The sequence below is a fragment of the Schistocerca americana genome, chromosome 2 (assembly GCF_021461395.2).
Source record: "Schistocerca americana isolate TAMUIC-IGC-003095 chromosome 2, iqSchAmer2.1, whole genome shotgun sequence".
NCBI classification, from domain to species: Eukaryota; Metazoa; Arthropoda; class Insecta; order Orthoptera; family Acrididae; genus Schistocerca; species Schistocerca americana.
In genome coordinates, this window is record NC_060120.1 from 530,830,217 (window position 1) to 530,847,129 (window position 16,913).

Sequence of the window (16,913 nt, forward strand, 5' to 3'; positions counted from 1 at the left end):
ATGAGTGTCACGAAGCGCAAAATGGCTAAGAAATAATGTAGGCTATAGGAAAATCATAGACGTTTGGAGATAAGAGAAGCAACTGTTTGAATATCAAGAGCATAGATGAAAGGTCAGTACTAAGCAAAGAAAGTAGAAGAGAAAGTTGAAGGAACATAGAACGGTTTATGTAAAGGGAACAAACTTGAGAACAATATTATTTAAAGCGAAAAGAAAGTAGGTGATGACCACATGGGAGGTATGATATTGCGAGAAAAATTTGACATAGCAGTGAAAGACCTAAGTGAAAATAAGGCCCATGGAGTGGACGGTATTCCCTCAGAATTATTGGTATTTTTGGTTGAGAAAGCCATGACAAAACCATATCACTTGGTGCGCAAGATTATGAGACAGGCTAAATACACTCAGATTTCAGTAAGAAATAATGATTCCGATTCCAAAGAAGGCAGTTGCTGGTAGGTAAGAATACTACCCAACCAAGAATTTAATAATCATGTCTGAAAATACTGACACGAATTATATACAGCAAAATGGACATGCTGCTATAGGCCGATCTTGGAGAAGATTAGTTTAGATTCTGAAGAAATGCTGGAACTCTCAAGGCAAAGATGACCCAACGACTCATCTTAGAAAATAGGTCGAAGAAAGGCAAACCTACGTTTGTAAATTTAGAGAGATCTTTTGATACTGTTGACTGGATTATAGTAAAACTTTGAAGGTAACAGGGAGAGAGCGAAAGATTATTTACAACTTGTACAGAAATCAGACGGCTGTTATGGGAGTCGAGGGGCGTGAAAGGTACGCCATTGTTGAGAAGGGAGTGAGACAAGGGTGTAGTCTATCCCCGATGGTATTCAATCTGTACATGGAACAAGCTTTGAAGGAAACCATGGAAAATTTTTGAGAAGGAGTTGAAGTTCAGGGAGCAGAAATAAAAACTGTCGCTTTCCATTGGCAATATAATTCTGTCAGAGTCGGCAAAGCACTTTTAAGAGGACTGTAACGCAGTGGGTAGTGTTCTGAGAAGACAATATGAGAAAAAAGAACAGAATCAAATAAAGGTAATGGAACGTAGTCGGATTAAATCAGGCAACGATGAGGGAACCGGATTAGGAAATGAGACGCAAAGTAGTAAATGAGTTTTGCTGTTTGGGCAGCAAAGTAACTATTGATGGCCAAAAGAGAGTGTATATAAAATGCAGACTGCAGCAGTAAGGTAAGAATTTATGAAAAACGGTGTGACGGAACATCATCCTCTAGCATTACTTTTCCGCAACAGTAGTTGTAGATACCAGCATTATTTTTCGAATTTTGGGCAGGTCACTATTATCTCAATTGATTTTCTGAAAACTTCATTTGAGTTTATACACTGTATGTTGGATTTAAAGCAAAAATTTATGGAAAGTAATAACTTTATAAATATAAAATACTTTAGTTTCGATGTTATAATCAGTAAGTATTATTTCTGATTGTTCATTTAAATTATTTGTTTTAGAAATATTTGAAGTTACGAAATATTTGCACGCTTAAAATTTCTTTTATTGATTATGCAATCCTGTACTGTTTATTATGTTTATTTCTGGATTAATTTATGAAATAATAATGGAAAATAATAATGTAACAAAAACTAGTAGGAGTTCATTTGTTAAGAAAAATTGTAAACCCTTTGGAATATTGTTATTTTCGCATAGTGTAGGGAGTAGTAAGCTTGCCTCTGATGTGATCGCACTACTTTTGTATAATAGATGCGAACAATGTAATTTCTGCTTTGTTGATGTGAAAAATGAAAGTTCTGCAAGATATACTAAAATACGATAGAATAAGTGGAAAATATATTTACGTAAAAAAATTCTGCAACAACACACTTCAAATTTATTTAGTTCAAACGCCCCGTGAGGACCTGATGTTATAATTTCAGCTCCAAGAATATGACCCGTAGACAAGGAAAGCTGGAGCCATCTCAACATGACAAGTTAAAATGTACTTAAGTTTACTGTAATCTTCGCCCCTCTCAAATCTTCATAAAAGATTGTGCTTATTAATTACTTGGACTAGGCATTGTTTAATGTGGACAATAGAGGGAAGAAGGAAGGAGGAGGGAGATTACAAGGGGCATTTTTGTTTGTTTCTGAATTTAACAAACTATGAACCGCTAAGAACTTAAGACTCCTTGGCTTTTCTTCTCTTCTCCTCCATGAACCTGTTCATTCTTTCGCTTCTTTTTCTCCTCACCTTCACAGAAATAATCCATTTGTGCCTCCTGTTTTGTGGTTTCTCTTGAAATAATTTTATACTTTTTACTCTGCTTCTGAACACTCTTCTATTGTGGACCATCTATTGCATAATTTCAACTTCCCTTGCATTCCTCTTCATCTTATCTACCATTTAGATGTGGCCTTCAACCTCACTTTTGGTCAGTCCGCACTCATTCATCCCTTCATCCTTCGTCGGTGACCGCAGAACTTCAACCTCCACTTCCTCATTGTGTCCGTGATCTTTCCAGACTATCCGTAGAGTTGTTAGTTTTCCCTCTCCTTCCAAGTCCCATCAGCAGTCTTCTGTAGTCCGAGTATTTTTATCAGAATCTTCCTTCCTTTTCGAGTTCTTGAAGCTCCTTTTTTGTTTAAAACAAGACAATCCGAAACGTACCATTCTTCAGGCTGTATTACCGATTTACAATGCCTGATTTTGGCCTTGTATGATTACGCCCGTATGTTGTATTTGTTCTGTGTTAGCTTGTAGGCCGAGTCTAGTTTCCTGGATTTGCCTTTGTTTGCTTCATCCAGTCCGCCGAGTTGGGACCATTTTCCCAGGTAATCGTATTTAAAATTCTGTGCCCTCTTAACCTTCCGATGATTTACTTCCATACATCTCTCACTTCGGCGACAGTACTCCACATATTCTGTCTTGTTATAGGAAAACAATTTTTCTGCGATTTGATGAAGCCTCACGCATTTATGGATATCCAATATAAATTTAACTGTTAGGAAGTCTTTTCTGTAGATATTCGTGTGGAATGTAGGCTAGTACGGAAGTGAAACCCGTTGGTAACCTTAAGGCTGATGGAAGCCACCAAGGCCACTCCAAGATAGGAAATCACAGACATAATGCATATAGCAGGCAAAAGTGGAAGCGTTTATGTTACTAGAGGAGCCCTGCGAATGTCAGACCCCCTGGGCAGCTGTCCCAGGGGAGAAGTTTCACTTCGGGGAATCGTCTGGTAACTCCATCCACCACCTACCTCCCTGTTGTAAGGGCTCACAATAGAAAATGGCCACAAGAAGGCACGTCTTAGCAGACGTAGAAAGCTTGATACGTGCCCATGAGAACCGCAACGTCAGTGAGTTTACACTGGTTAGAGTGCTACAACAGCGGTTCCAACTCATGAAGCGCCACTGGGCAGAGCCGAGTGGCGTAAAATATGTTGCTGGCCATAAGGAGAAGGGCAGTGACGTTTAGCTTTCGGCTGAATTCAGTTGCTACCAAACTTCGTGTTTGTTAATTTTTGTTTTGTTTTGCTTTAGAGCGCAAGAACAACTGAGGCCTTAAGCTCCCACGTCATAATCTTAGAACACCAATAAGTAAAAGAAGTTACGGGTAAAAGTGACTATTCGCTAAGCCCAATCAACAGAAGGAAAGAGCTAAAAACATGGACTCAAAATAAGCCGTAGAGACAGCGGAGGTCCCTGACCAAAGATTAAATGCCCTTCACCATATAGTTACAAAAGATAAAAAGTAAAACGCTATCGACGACCCGTGCATCGTTCGCTAAAACCAAACTGCCGACAACTCAGACAGTTAACAACCACTGAAACGTAAGTGGTTAAAAAAACGGCATTGGGTCAACAAATGGCGAACTGTCAAAGGTTGATGACAATGAGCACAAAATGGTGGGGAATCACTATTTAACAAATGGCGATGGCAAAAACGACAGTGTCCAATATGCAACCTATTTAAAGTGGTGATCTCTCGACGAGAGGGTCGAGAAGAGGTCGGCCAAGCCGTTGGGAGATGTTTAATTCCCTGGAGCTTGTTTCCGTGAAGAGAAGACCAGTAGTGATGCAAAAGTGACTCCGTCTGCCGACAGACGGCAACACGGAGATCATACGGAAGAATGGAAAAGCTAGCAGGCCGAGGTAGGAAGACTGCAGCTTTGGCAGCAGCGCCGGCAGCCTTGTTTCCCGTCAGACCGACGGGACCAGGAACCCACTTTAACATCATCGTGGCTCTCTCAACAGCGAGCAAGTGGAAGCTTTCTTGGACCCGTTGCACTAAGATATGGGCTGGTTAGAGTACACAGAAGCTCTGAAGGGCACTAAGAGAATCGGCGCATATGACAATTAAGAGGTCCGTGTTGGCTGATGGGACTGGGTGGCCCGATAAATGGCGAGGAGCTTTGATATAAAAATTGAGCAGTCTTCTGGAAGCCGATGCCGGAAATGGTCGGTGCCAATGACGAAGACACTATTGTAGAGCCATCAGTGTACACGAAGGCGCTATTGCTAAGTTACGTGCGAAGGTCGAGAAAGTTACAGCAGTAGCTCAAACCCGGAGTAATGTCCTAGGGAAGTGAATGAAGTCCAAGACGGACACGAAGCCAAGGCAGTGAGGGGTATACACCGTCGGGAATGTGGCAGGTAGCGTGAAGTTAAGCTGTCGGAGCAGTAGCCAAAAGCAAACTCGTGGAGATAACAGAGGAGAAGGGCGCACCCTGTACTGGTGCTCAAGGGTGTCGTCAACAAAGGAGGGTGTAGGATTGGTGATTGAACATGGAAGACAAACGGCATGCGTACCCACTGGGAACGACACCACGATGGTATGACAGTGGTATTTCGGCAGCTTCTGCAAACAGACTCTCAGCCAGGCTAGTGTAAAAGGCACCAGTGGCCACGATGGCAAATTGTGCCAAGATGGCGTAAGATTGACGGACGTGCATATAAATGAACGAAACACACACAGCGTAGTTTCGAACGGACAAGAGATTCTTATAAATGGGGAAGGGTGGTGAGATCCACACCCCAGGAAGTATCGCTTAGAATACGTAGTACATTGAGTGATCGAATGCAACGTGTGGTCAGAATAGACACGTGAGAGGACCAAGAAATTTTCCTACCAAGCACGAGCCCCATGAATTCCGCAGTGTCAGCTAACAGAAGAGCAGTATCTTCAAGGTGTAAAGACCGTGGAAGAAACCCACTGCACCGCCAGAAATTCATGCAGTCGGTATTGTCAGTGGAAAAGTGAAAGCCATTGTAGATGCTCTACGAGTAAAGACGATCGAGACATCGCTGAAGACGCCGCTAAAGGAGCCACAATAGATCGCAAAGTCGTCGACGAAAAGGGAGCCGGAGATGCTTGGCGACACACAGGGCATGATGGGGTTAATGGCTGTAGCAAAGAGGACGACACTCACGACGAAGCCTTGAGGCAATTGTCCTGTATAAACATGTCCGACAAGGTCAAACCCGCACGTAGCTGGAAAACTATCTCTCTTAAAAAATTCTCGAAGGAAACGGGGAAGGCGCCCTTGGAAGTTCCACGTGTATATAGTACATCCTCCAGCAGGTGCGTAAGCTTTCTCTAAATAAAAAAAAAAACGGCCACAGTCTGGAATTTCTGCAGAAAACAGTTCATGAAGTGGACTGAGTGACGAGAAGGTCAATTTCAGAACGGCGTGCAAGAAAACCACATTGTGCATTGGTTAGTAGATTGCAAGACTTGAGCCACCATGGCAGTCGGCCATGAATCATATGTTCCATCACCTTGCAAACATAGCTGTTGAGGGAAATGGGGCAATAGCTAGAAGGAAGGTGTTTGTCCTTAGAGGGCTTAGGTGTGGATATGACTGACTTCACGCTAGAGTCTGGGATACGTGCCATCTGCCCAAATGTGACTGTGCGTATGAAGGCGAAAGTGCTTACCGGCAAGAGAGAGGTGTTTCAATATCTGAATGTGATCATCATCCAGCCCTGGGGCGGAATATCGGGATGATGTGAGGGCACGGCCAAGCTCCATCATAGAAAAGGCGGCATTGTAGCATTCACGATCATGAGAGGAGAAGGATATCATCCATGCCGCCTCCATTCGTTTCTGAGGGAGGAAGGTGGGATGCTAGTGGGTGAGGCTCAAAATCTTCGAAAAATAGAGGGCCAAAGTGATTGACATAGAAATAGAGTCCACAATGACATCATCTGCGATGGTCAGGCCAGAAATCAGGGAATGAAGCTTGGTCCCAGTGAGCAAATGGGGGTCGCCCCACAAGACGGAAGAGAGAGTAAAACTGACGCAAGAACTAGTAAAGGGAGCCCAGCTAGCTTTTCTGCTATCCTGGATAAAGTGACGACAATGTGCATGCAACTGTTTGTAACGATTACAGTTGCCATCGCAGGATGATGGTTAAGAACGCACAGAGTGCGTCTCCATGTGTGAATCACGTCGTGGCACGCCACAGTCCACCAAGGATCCAGAATACGGTGCGGTGAAGAAGTAGTGCGACGTATGAAACATTCTGCAGTTGTAAGGATAAAGTTCGTAAGCTACTCTACCTGATCATCACAACTGGGGAAATTTTGTTCGCCGAATGTTGCCAGGGAGGCGTAAAACCTCCAGCCAACCTTAGAAAGCCACCGATTGGGTTAGACACAGGTGGGGTGGAAGTCAGCAAATGGATAGTGCACAGGAAATTGTATCTCGAATATGTTTTGGAGAGAGGGAGAGAGAGTGAACTACTGAAGACGACGGGCGAGCTGGGCATTGAGTAAGAAGGTGTCCATATGTGTGTGTGTGTGTGTGTGTGTGTGTGTGTGTGTGTGTGTGTGTGTGTAGTCTGGAAGTAATGTGAGTGCTCCAGTGTTAAGACAGATGAGGCTGATTGACAGAGTAGATCAGCCACGGAGGAACCTCTCTGACAGATTCTCAAGAGCCCCAAAGGGAAATAGTGGGCATTAAAATCGCTGAGCAGCAAAAAGGGAAAAGGTGTGAGGGAGCTGACCAATTATCTGGAGAACATCTGCCCGGGGGGCAGTGAATGACGCGTGCACGCGTGCGCGCGGGCCGGGCGAGAAAAGGAAAATATGGAAAGCAACAGCTTGTAGCTGTGGTTGATGAGATGGCTTGGCTATGGACGTCATCCCAAACGATCAGCATGACTCCCCTATGAGACGGAATGTCATCTTCAAGGATGGGAAGGTTAAAATGTATCTGAAGGAACCGCTAGAGGTCAAAGCAGCCGTGAGAACGCAATTTTGTTTCGTGGAGGAAAAAACAACCGTACGCTGCGATTCCAAGAGCAGCTGTAATTCCTTCTTTTTGGATCCAACATTTAATTGGTTCTGACATTTTATTGGAGAAGAGTCATAACGGGAAATGGGAAGGAGGGAAAAAAACGAAGGGCAGTCGCCTCGGCAGCTGCCGAATGCCAGCCTTTGAAGACTTACTGCTATAGAATCCAGGGGCTGGAGGATCCAGTTCCATGTGATTTACACAGACGTTGGCATTCTCCCTGGATTGGCCTGCAGACTCCAGGGCAGAAAAACGGTTGGCAGTGCACACTGGCGAAATTGAGGTTGACACACAGTGATGCAGTTGAAGTGTATATCTGAGTCGGCGAAGGAGAGGACCATTTACCTTTGTTCGATTTCTGAGAGCCTTTACAGTTGGTAGAAGAAGACCCAAACGTTTTTTGGCTGGAGGGAAGCAAAATGTCTTCACGGAGTGTTCATTTTGTCCTTTCTCACCTGCCGGTTGTGCAGCAGGGGATTTCACTGCCGGGGGGCGAAGATCTGGTGGCTTGTTGTGCTGCTGTAGGAGGAGGAAATGGGGATGCTACCGTGATACCGGATGATTTCACAACTGCATTACTGAACTGCAGGGTGCAAGTCTGTGTGGCCACGACTTGCGCGGAGAGAGGCGTACCAAGAGCAGTGCTTTAAGTGATAGATGGTAAAATGCAGGGCTTTCGACTAGCCAACAACTTGTTAACATCAGGATAAAAAATGGTTCAAATGGCTCTGAGCATTATGGGACTTAACATCTAAGGTCATCAGTCCCTAGAACAGCCTGCGACCGTAGCGGTCGCGCGGTTCCAGACTGAAGCGCCTAGAACCGCTCGGCCACCAGCGGCCGGCCCAACATCGGCATAAGGCACTTCCTCCTTCACTCGGATCTCCTGAACGGCCCGCTCATCGAGATACACGGGACACTCACGGGAAGCGGTGGCGTAGTCCTCATTACAATTCATCCAGTGGGGAGAAGGAGGCGGGTAGTCGCCTCAAGAGCACCTCTACCACAAGTAACACGTTTGGCCACGTTCTGACAGGACATGCGACTACGGTTATAACGTTGACACTGGCAGCAGTGCAATGGGTTTAGAACGTAGAGTTCATCTGTGATGACTTCATACCCTGCCTTAATCTTCGATGCAAGCACTACTCGCTCAAATGTGCGCATAGGCACTAAGTTTGCATCAACATTCTTCATTACCCAGTGGACCACAGATCCGAGAGATAATGTTGGATATCCCACTCCGTCAGACCATCAAGCAGCCGAGTGTAAATAACTACATGCAAAGAATACAACATACCCAGCAGGATATTTGTGGAGGAGTGAGGCTGTAAGCAGTTGCTGCGCTTGAAAATCACAGTTGGTCTCGATAAAGTCCCATTACGAGTGAGAGCAGGACTACACAGGGCCTGCAACTGCATCGAACATCTTTCTGAGTAATAAACGGATTAAGTATGGTAAAAGACTGACCTCCTTCGGTATGTGACTCCATGTGGAACTGATGTACAGCTGGGAGAGTCATTGTATCTGCAGCCTCATTCCATTTACTGTTATTAGACGTAGACTGAGAAGATTATTGGCTCATTGTGAAAAAATCCCTCATGATTGCCAGCTTCTCCAATAGCGTGCTCCATCCGACTGTGGACTCCCTCAGAGAGTGCTCACCCGCTGTAGGTGATTGATCGTACTCAGGTTTCACCTCCCAAACTCCGGACACTGGAACCAACTGGCAATTGGCAGGCAGTCACTCCTCCTTGGCCATGGCCTGTACCAGAGTACGTGTAAATCCTACCTGTCGGCCCGGGGTTAGAAATTACGCTTTACCCAGCCACCTCTTACGCGTCAAACGCGTAGGTCGGCCTTCAGGGGCACACAGGAAGGACGAATAATGAAGGACAGACCTCAAACATCGAAGCAGAGGAAGGCGAAGAGATAGGGAATGAAAAAAGAAGGAATACACAGGTGAAGGAGTGTTCTGATGCTGGGCTACCAAAATTTCAGAACGCATTCCCGAAAATACCAAAGATATGTCCCCCCAGGGGAGTGGAAAAAGAATAGCACGATGACAGACATGCAGCAGGAAGGGGAGGAAGAGATGCAAAGGCTTGGGCCCCGTGGTAGCCAAGTACGATCTCACCAAAGAGTGGTGAGCCCCCTATGGAGGAGGGGGGGGGGGGGGGTTTGTTAAATGTAAAGTCCAGGTAAACTCCTACCTACCGAGTAGGAAAAGATGAAGACTCTGAATGTGGTTGGTCAGAGGTGCCCAACCACACGTTAGATTGGCTGAAGCCTGTGAAGTGCTCGTGGATTGGTGGGCCGATTCTACGAATGGAGAAGTAGTGCGCCGCCACAGTCCTTTAAAAACCAATGTTTTTGTATTCAGAGAGAGTTCTCAGTCAGATCATCGGTTCATCAACCCCGTGTCGCTCTTTGCCAGGGTCGGTAAGATCCAATAAGACTGTTTCTCTCACCTTGAGAGATGCTCTCAAAGTCTGTATTTAAAATTCTACTAGTGTTCACTGCTCCTGTCAGCTCTCCCTCTACAGGGTTAGACACTGACTTCTGTTGTGCAACCAGTTACGCCCTTTACTTGTTCTAATGTTTAGAATTAACCTTCAGTATAGTCGTTAGTTTGGTTGCAAATAAACCGTGTTCATCAGCAGACCCTGAGTATCGTTGAGTCTCCTACCGTGAGCATCTTGTCGAACCTTAAAATCCGTGTTTCTCGTAGGTGCTCTGTGACAGTATTAGATGCTACTGAAAACAATCAACCTGTCTTCACTGGAAGTTTGTCTTGTGTATTTGCTCCTAACCGCTCAAAAGTTGCAGACTGACCTGTAACAACTCCCCTGCCTTCCCTCTGTTCTATGTTAGGACACGACATGTATGCAATTCAGGCAAGAAGGGAACGAAAGATTTTGAAGTGTGTTCTATAGAAGAATACTTAAGATTATTTGGGTAGATCAGGTAACAAATGATGAGGTACTGCATCAAACTGAGTAAAAACAATCTATGGTATATCTTGACCAAAAGAAGGTATTGGTTGAAAGGACGCAGTCAGACACAAAGGAATTGTCAATCTGGTGAAAGGAAGTGCAGGAGCGTAAAAATTTTCGAGGGAGACCAATAACCAAGTTTAAATGGCTACTGACTGCGGAGGATTGCAGAGGATATCTACATCTACATATATACTCCGCTAGCCACCAAGCGGTGTGTGGCGGAGGGCACAATTCGCGCCAAAGTCATATTTCCCCCCTCTGTTCCTCTCGCGGCTAAATGGAGAGTTGCAACAAACCGGTATTCTGACTGGAGACTACTACTACTACTACTACTACTACTACTACTACTACTCGCTTGAAAAATTTGTCAGATCCTTTTCAGGGGACGAAGCTATGATGAATACTGCAGGATCCATAGCACTGGGGATAGCATGAAGTGGCATGAAATTGGTAGGTGTTAAGAACGACACACTAACCGAGAAGGCACAGTCCATACAGAGCAGAAGTGATTAGCGAGAAGCGAGAAGCGAGGCAGAAAGCATGTTTAATCGTAAAATTAAAAAAAAAAAAAAAAAATGCTGGAGTCGTGGAAGGCCATAATTACACCTCCGTTTCGCGGCAGTTCTACGAGTGATAGATGGGTCGCAACTACCATTAAACAGCTCGGTCCTCACCACATGAAGCACACACCCTTATCCAACCGCTTCCTACTGTAAGCTTACCCCACCCCCGTTCACACAGGACTTGCCTCCTGCTGTTTGATATGCTCTCCTCACCGCGTAAGTGGAGCTAAGCGAGATGTAAGCATATTTTTTAACTGTTTCATAGACTAGGGAATATTTCATTTGCTAACCATCGCATACTCACATAACAGTTAATAACAATGGTGCTAAGCAACAACGAACCGTGGCATTGGGCTATCTGTGAAATCACGAGTGAATTTGCACTAACTATGAAACTGGAACTGTCTGTTAGCATTTGATCATGTGCACCAAATTTAACGTTGTCTGGTTGTCTTTACTGAAAAATTTTTGGTACACGAGGAAATAAAAATCAGATAGTGCATGGTAATTGTAACAAGCGGTACGAAGATAACCTTGAGTTGTTCTATGTGTGTACACAACTGAAATTACGTTACAAGCCAGAAGGTGCTAATTTAACGAGAAAGGAGTAAAAAAAAAATTGATTTCTAAGTCGACCGATTTACTATCAAAAAATCAGAAACCTGCACCAATGTTTCTTTGATACTTAAATACTTACACGTCAGAAACGGTTCTTAACACTGATTAGTTTTCCACCCGCCTTTCCTCTGAAGAGTCTCGTCTCTAAACACTTATTTTCTGGTCTCCTGCGTTACTTTAACTTCCAACATTAAAATCTGTAATAATGCTCATAGGACAATTGAACCTCTACAAAGTAACTTATTTCCTATTTACTGCAGCCAAAGCATATAATACTATTCTTTTTTATATGTTTCTACCGACATCTGTGGTTGCCTACACACAGTGGCAGTAACCGAATATGAGAAACTGTTGATGTGTTGTTTTGCATTGTTTCTACTGACAATTTCAACAGAATAGTTAACGAGTTTTGAATACTGTAACTGAGATCTTCGCCGCAAAGATATTTGCTGTTTCATAAACACATACATCTTCCTGTGCAGTTTGTTTCCAGATTCAGCTGGAATAACATTATATTGGAGAGACGTCGTGTGCAGAGCGACGGAATGAATTTAAAATTTGTAGGTAATTTCTATAGCAATTTATTAATGAGGTAGATAAATATAACATGTATACAAATAAAATTTATGTAATTTTGACGTTCTTTTACAGATGGACAGGGTCAATGTGAGAGACGTCAGCTTATGCAAATGCACATTTTTCGTAACTTAATGAGTTGTATGGACTCATCAGGGAACATGCTTCTGACGGAAAAAAAATGGGATTATGAATAGCAACAAATGTCTCAGGAACTCCTAAAATGTTTTAACTATTCGAAGTAACACAATTCCAGGAAGATGGCAGCTCTCTGCATCGAACATGCACCACATAGCAAAGACAGGAACCACATTTTAGGATCAACTGTTAGTTCATGCTCAGCATGCTTATAACACTACAAAATGACGGTAATTGATGCTAATTTCTGCTGCTCAGTGAAAATCAGTGCCTCAAATGGAGTAACCGTCGAGGCAATGTAACTGCAGCTTCAGTTAAAAATTCAGCCGTTGTCAGTTCACTCCAAGAATGAGAAGACGTCGGGATACGTTCCAGCAAGGCGAAGACAGAGTCCACAAGCAAATTGTTGAATTAGCACCATCCCTCGTCTCACTGACAGTTGACGTTTCTGGTGTTTCTTTCCGTAAATCTTTTGTAGTAGGTAGAGCCACATCGGGTTCCTGAATTAGTGGAATGTGTGTGTACGTGTCATGCGACACGAATGTTCGTAAAGTGTCGAAAATTTAGGTTTTTTTGTACAGTTGAAAATTCACAACTATAACGCCTTTACTGCCTCACATGCGGTATTCGAAATAAGAACGATCTTTGCAGTCGAATCCGCGTGTGACGAACTGTGGTCGAGAGCAGACAGGTTGAAATGGAAGCGGGTGTATCCACTGCCACCGTCGTTGCGAGCCGCACGCGGAATCCGCGCCCCTCCTTCGCGCCGTCGTCGTCATCGTCAGGCGCACGTGTCCGTAGTGTCGACGCCGAGCGTCGCGCTGAGCGTCGCGCTGAGCGTGGCGAGGCCTCGCCTGCGCATGCGCCTCTCGTGCTTGCTGAGCAGCTTGGCGCAAGCGAAGTGGCCCGTCTGCTGCGCCAGGTCGCGCGCCGACCGCCCGTCCGCCATGCGCAGCGCGACGTCGGCTCCCGCGGCCAACAGCTCTCGCAGCACGCCGGTGCGCCCCCACGCGGCCGCCACGTGGAGTGCTGAGCAGCCGTCGGCGTCCTGGGCGTTCACGTGGGACCCCATCGAGAAGAGCAGCCGCTGCGCCGCGCCCTCTTTGCCTTCCTGCGCTGCCGAATGAAGCGCCGTCCACCCCGTGTCTGTTACCTACGAACACAACACATTTTTAGCAGCCTGCTACAGATAAACAGAAATCCAAGTGTGGAAATACAGGGTGAGCACAAAGTCTTGCCCTGGTTATAAAAAAATTATAACAGAATAACCGTCTGACATAATAAGTTGCATTTGATACCCGCCAGGGTAGCCGGGAGCGCTAATGCGCTGCTTCCTGGATCGAGTCCGCCCGGCGGATTAACGACGAGGGCCGGTATGCCGGCCGGCCTGGATGTGGTTTTTAGGCGGTTTTTCACATCCCGCTAGGTGAACACCGGGCTGGTCGCCTAGTTCCGCCTCAGTTACACGACTCTCAGACATCTGAAAACGTTCGCACTATTTCATGACTTACACCACACGCAGACAGCTGGGGGTACACTACTTCCGTCCCGGGAGGTTCGGGGTGGCGGCAGGAAGGGCATCCGGCCACCCTCTGCCATTAACACTGCCAAATCCGTCATAACAAAGCCGACCCCGAGTTGGAGCGGGACACAGGCCCGAGAAAGAAAGAAAATAATAAGTTACATTTGATGCCGTCACATAGGTTAGTGTTACTAGTTGTTGTGACCAATAGATGGCTCTAGTGCTCCACAATACCGACGCGGTCTGTTAGGTCACGTTAGTTGCTGGCGAAATGGCGTCGAAGGAGAAAGCGCAGTGTGTGGTTTGGTTGCACGAAACGGAATCACCCATCAGTGTGAATTTTATCACTAGACTGGGGGCTCTTCGTCTTATCAGTGTAGACCTTCTAGTCAGTTTTGATGTGGTTTCACTTTTTACAAAAGTTCCTCTTGCAGAATCTTTGACACTGATTGGTAACATGTTTCCTGCCGATATCACTGCTTTGTTCAGGCACGCTCTTTCCTCAACTTATTTTATGTTTAATCAAGAATAATTTGAACAGACTGACGGTATCGCCATGGGTAGTCCCCTGTCTCCTTTGGTGGCCAACCTTTTTATGGAGGATTTTGAGGAGAGAGCACTTGAATCAGCTGCCCTGAAACCAACAGTTTTTTTGGAGATATGTGGATGACACTTTCATAGCGTGGCCTCATGGAGAAGATAAATTAATGGAGTTTCTACATCACCTCATCTCCGTTCATAGCAACATCCGGTTCACCATGGAAATAGAAAAAGATGGTTGTTTGCCTTTAATGGATATCCTGGTTCGAAGGAAGAATGATGGTTCTCTAGGGCATTCAGTTTACCGGAAATTCACTCTTACTGATTTGTAACTGCAAGCATCGAGTTGCCATCACCCATCGCAAATTATGAGTTTGCTTAGAAACACTTGTTCATAGAGCTCATACTGTCTCAGATCTAAATAGCTTACCTCAAGAACTCGTCCATCTAAAGACAGTATTCAGCGAAAATGGGTATCCCATCCGGCAGATTAACAGAGCACTAACAGTTAAAACTAAGAAGCAGGAAGTGAATAAAGAGGTGAACATGCCGGAACAATCTTTAGCTTTTCTTCCTTTCTTTGGCAACACTTCGTTTAAAATAGCAAGAATCCTTCGAAAATTTCAGGTAAAAGTGGTTTTCCGCCCACCATCGAAGATTGCAGGCCTTGTGGGATCAGTTAAGGACAATCTGTTACTACGAAACGCCGGAATTTACAAGATACCGTGCCAATGTATGGTATAGCTTACATAGGTCAAACCACACGCACTGTGAAAGAACGCTGCACTGAACATCAACGTTAAACCCGCCTTTTGCAGCCAAGCAAGTCCGCTATTGCGTAACATTGTATTTCTACTGGACATTCAATGGGGTATGAGAAAACAATGGTTTTGTCCACAGCAACGTCTTTCTGGGACTCCATTATTAAACAATCCGTAGAAATACGACTGGCGGAAAATCTGTTAAACCGTGACAGCGGCTACCAGCTGGACAGTGCATGGAATCCCATCGTCTCCACGATTTGCTCAAATCGAAGACGGCAGAGTGCGTCGACGGCCGTGGCAAACAGCAACGCAGAGGGCGACTGAGTTCCGCTATTCCACCAGCGAGGGCGCTGCCGGCGGGCAGTGTGGTTCATCTATCAAGTTTTCGACGCATGCGCAGAATAGTTACAGTACGCTATATATTGCGGAACGGAGGACGTCTCACCTGAAGATGACTGGCAGGTGCCCAGTTGAAATATCGTGCAAAGTATTGAACGACGACCGGCTGCAAGCCCGAAATTTGTTTGAATAATCACCCATCAGTGTTCAGCGTAAATTTCGGGCTTCTTATGGACGCAGCCCTACTGACGTAAAATTAATAAAGCGATGGTATGCAAAGTTTAACGAAACAGGCAGCGTTGAAGATCGTCCTCGAAGTGGCAGGCCTCGTGTGAGTGATGCAACTGTTGATCGCGTTCGGCAATCGTTTCAACGGAGACCGTCTAAATCAAGTCGTCAAGCATCACGTGTTCAAATACCGCGAGCAGGTGTGGTGAAGATTCTTCATGAAAGGCTTAGGTTGATGCTTACAAAGCGCAAATCGTGCAAGCCTTGCAACCGAATGATTTGCTGACACGTGCTGAATTTGCAACTGAAATTCTCAACAGTATTGATGGCGCTAACGGTAACTTAAATCACCGATGAATCCACCTTCCATGTGAGTGGAATGGTAAATAGGCATAATGTCCGTATATGAGGTTCAGTCTCCACATGCTACTGTACAGTTACAGCGAGACAGCGAAAAAGTGTATGTTTGGTGCGGCCTCACGCATAACAAGGATTTTGGACCGTATTTCAAATGGTTCAAATGGCTCAAATGGCTCAAATGGCTCTGAGCACTATGGGACTTAACATCTGAGGTCATCAGTCCCCTAGAACTTAGAATTACTTAAACCTAACTAACCTAAGGACATTACACACATCCAAACCCGAGGCAGGATTCGAACCTGCGACCGTAGCGGTAGCGCGGTTCCAGACTGAAGTGCCTAGAACCACTCGGCCACACTGGCCGGCACCGTTTTTCGTTCGATGAAAAAGCCATTACCTTTAACATTTACTTAGACATTTTGCAACAGTTCATTGGCCCACAGTTAGAAGAATGTCAACAATGGATACTCCCCCCCCCCCTCCCACCTATGGGGTTTAATAGTGGGTGATTTCCTGGATGAAACATTTCCGGATTGGTGGATTGGAAGGAACGGTCCAAAAACCTGGCCACCCCGCTCTCCAGACATTACTCCCCTTGACTTTTTTTTCTGGGGCTATATGAAGGACAGAGTCTTCGTCACACCAGTTGCTGACGTTGACGAACTGAAGGCTAGGATACAAGCTGCTGTGGGTACTGTGACAGAACACATGTTACGAAGCACCTGGCGGGAACTGCAATACCGCCTCGACATTCTCCGAGCTACTAAGGGAGCACACGTTGAGGTTTACTAATGTAAGTAGTCTTAAAAAAAACTAGTAACACTAACCTATGTAACGGCATCAAATGTAAATTATTATGTCAAACGGTTATTCTGAAATAAATTTTTATAAACAGGGCAAGACTTTGTGCTCACCCTGCATAAAGAAAGCCGGCAGTCGGCGGGCAGACCCCCGTGGCCCAGCAGGTGCTCACAGATAACACTGG

At 45.2% G+C, this 16,913-nt stretch overlaps 1 protein-coding gene across 1 annotated transcript in view; it reads right to left on the minus strand.

The window, feature by feature from the left end:
* LOC124594149 (ankyrin-1-like) overlaps window positions 1-16,913 on the minus strand; it is a 128,670-nt gene that overhangs the window by 57,730 nt on the left and 54,027 nt on the right. The window contains exon 4 of the mRNA XM_047132505.1: window positions 13,030-13,328. Within this exon, the coding sequence (XP_046988461.1) occupies window positions 13,030-13,328 (299 nt within the window). The remainder of the gene's footprint in view (window positions 1-13,029; window positions 13,329-16,913) is intronic.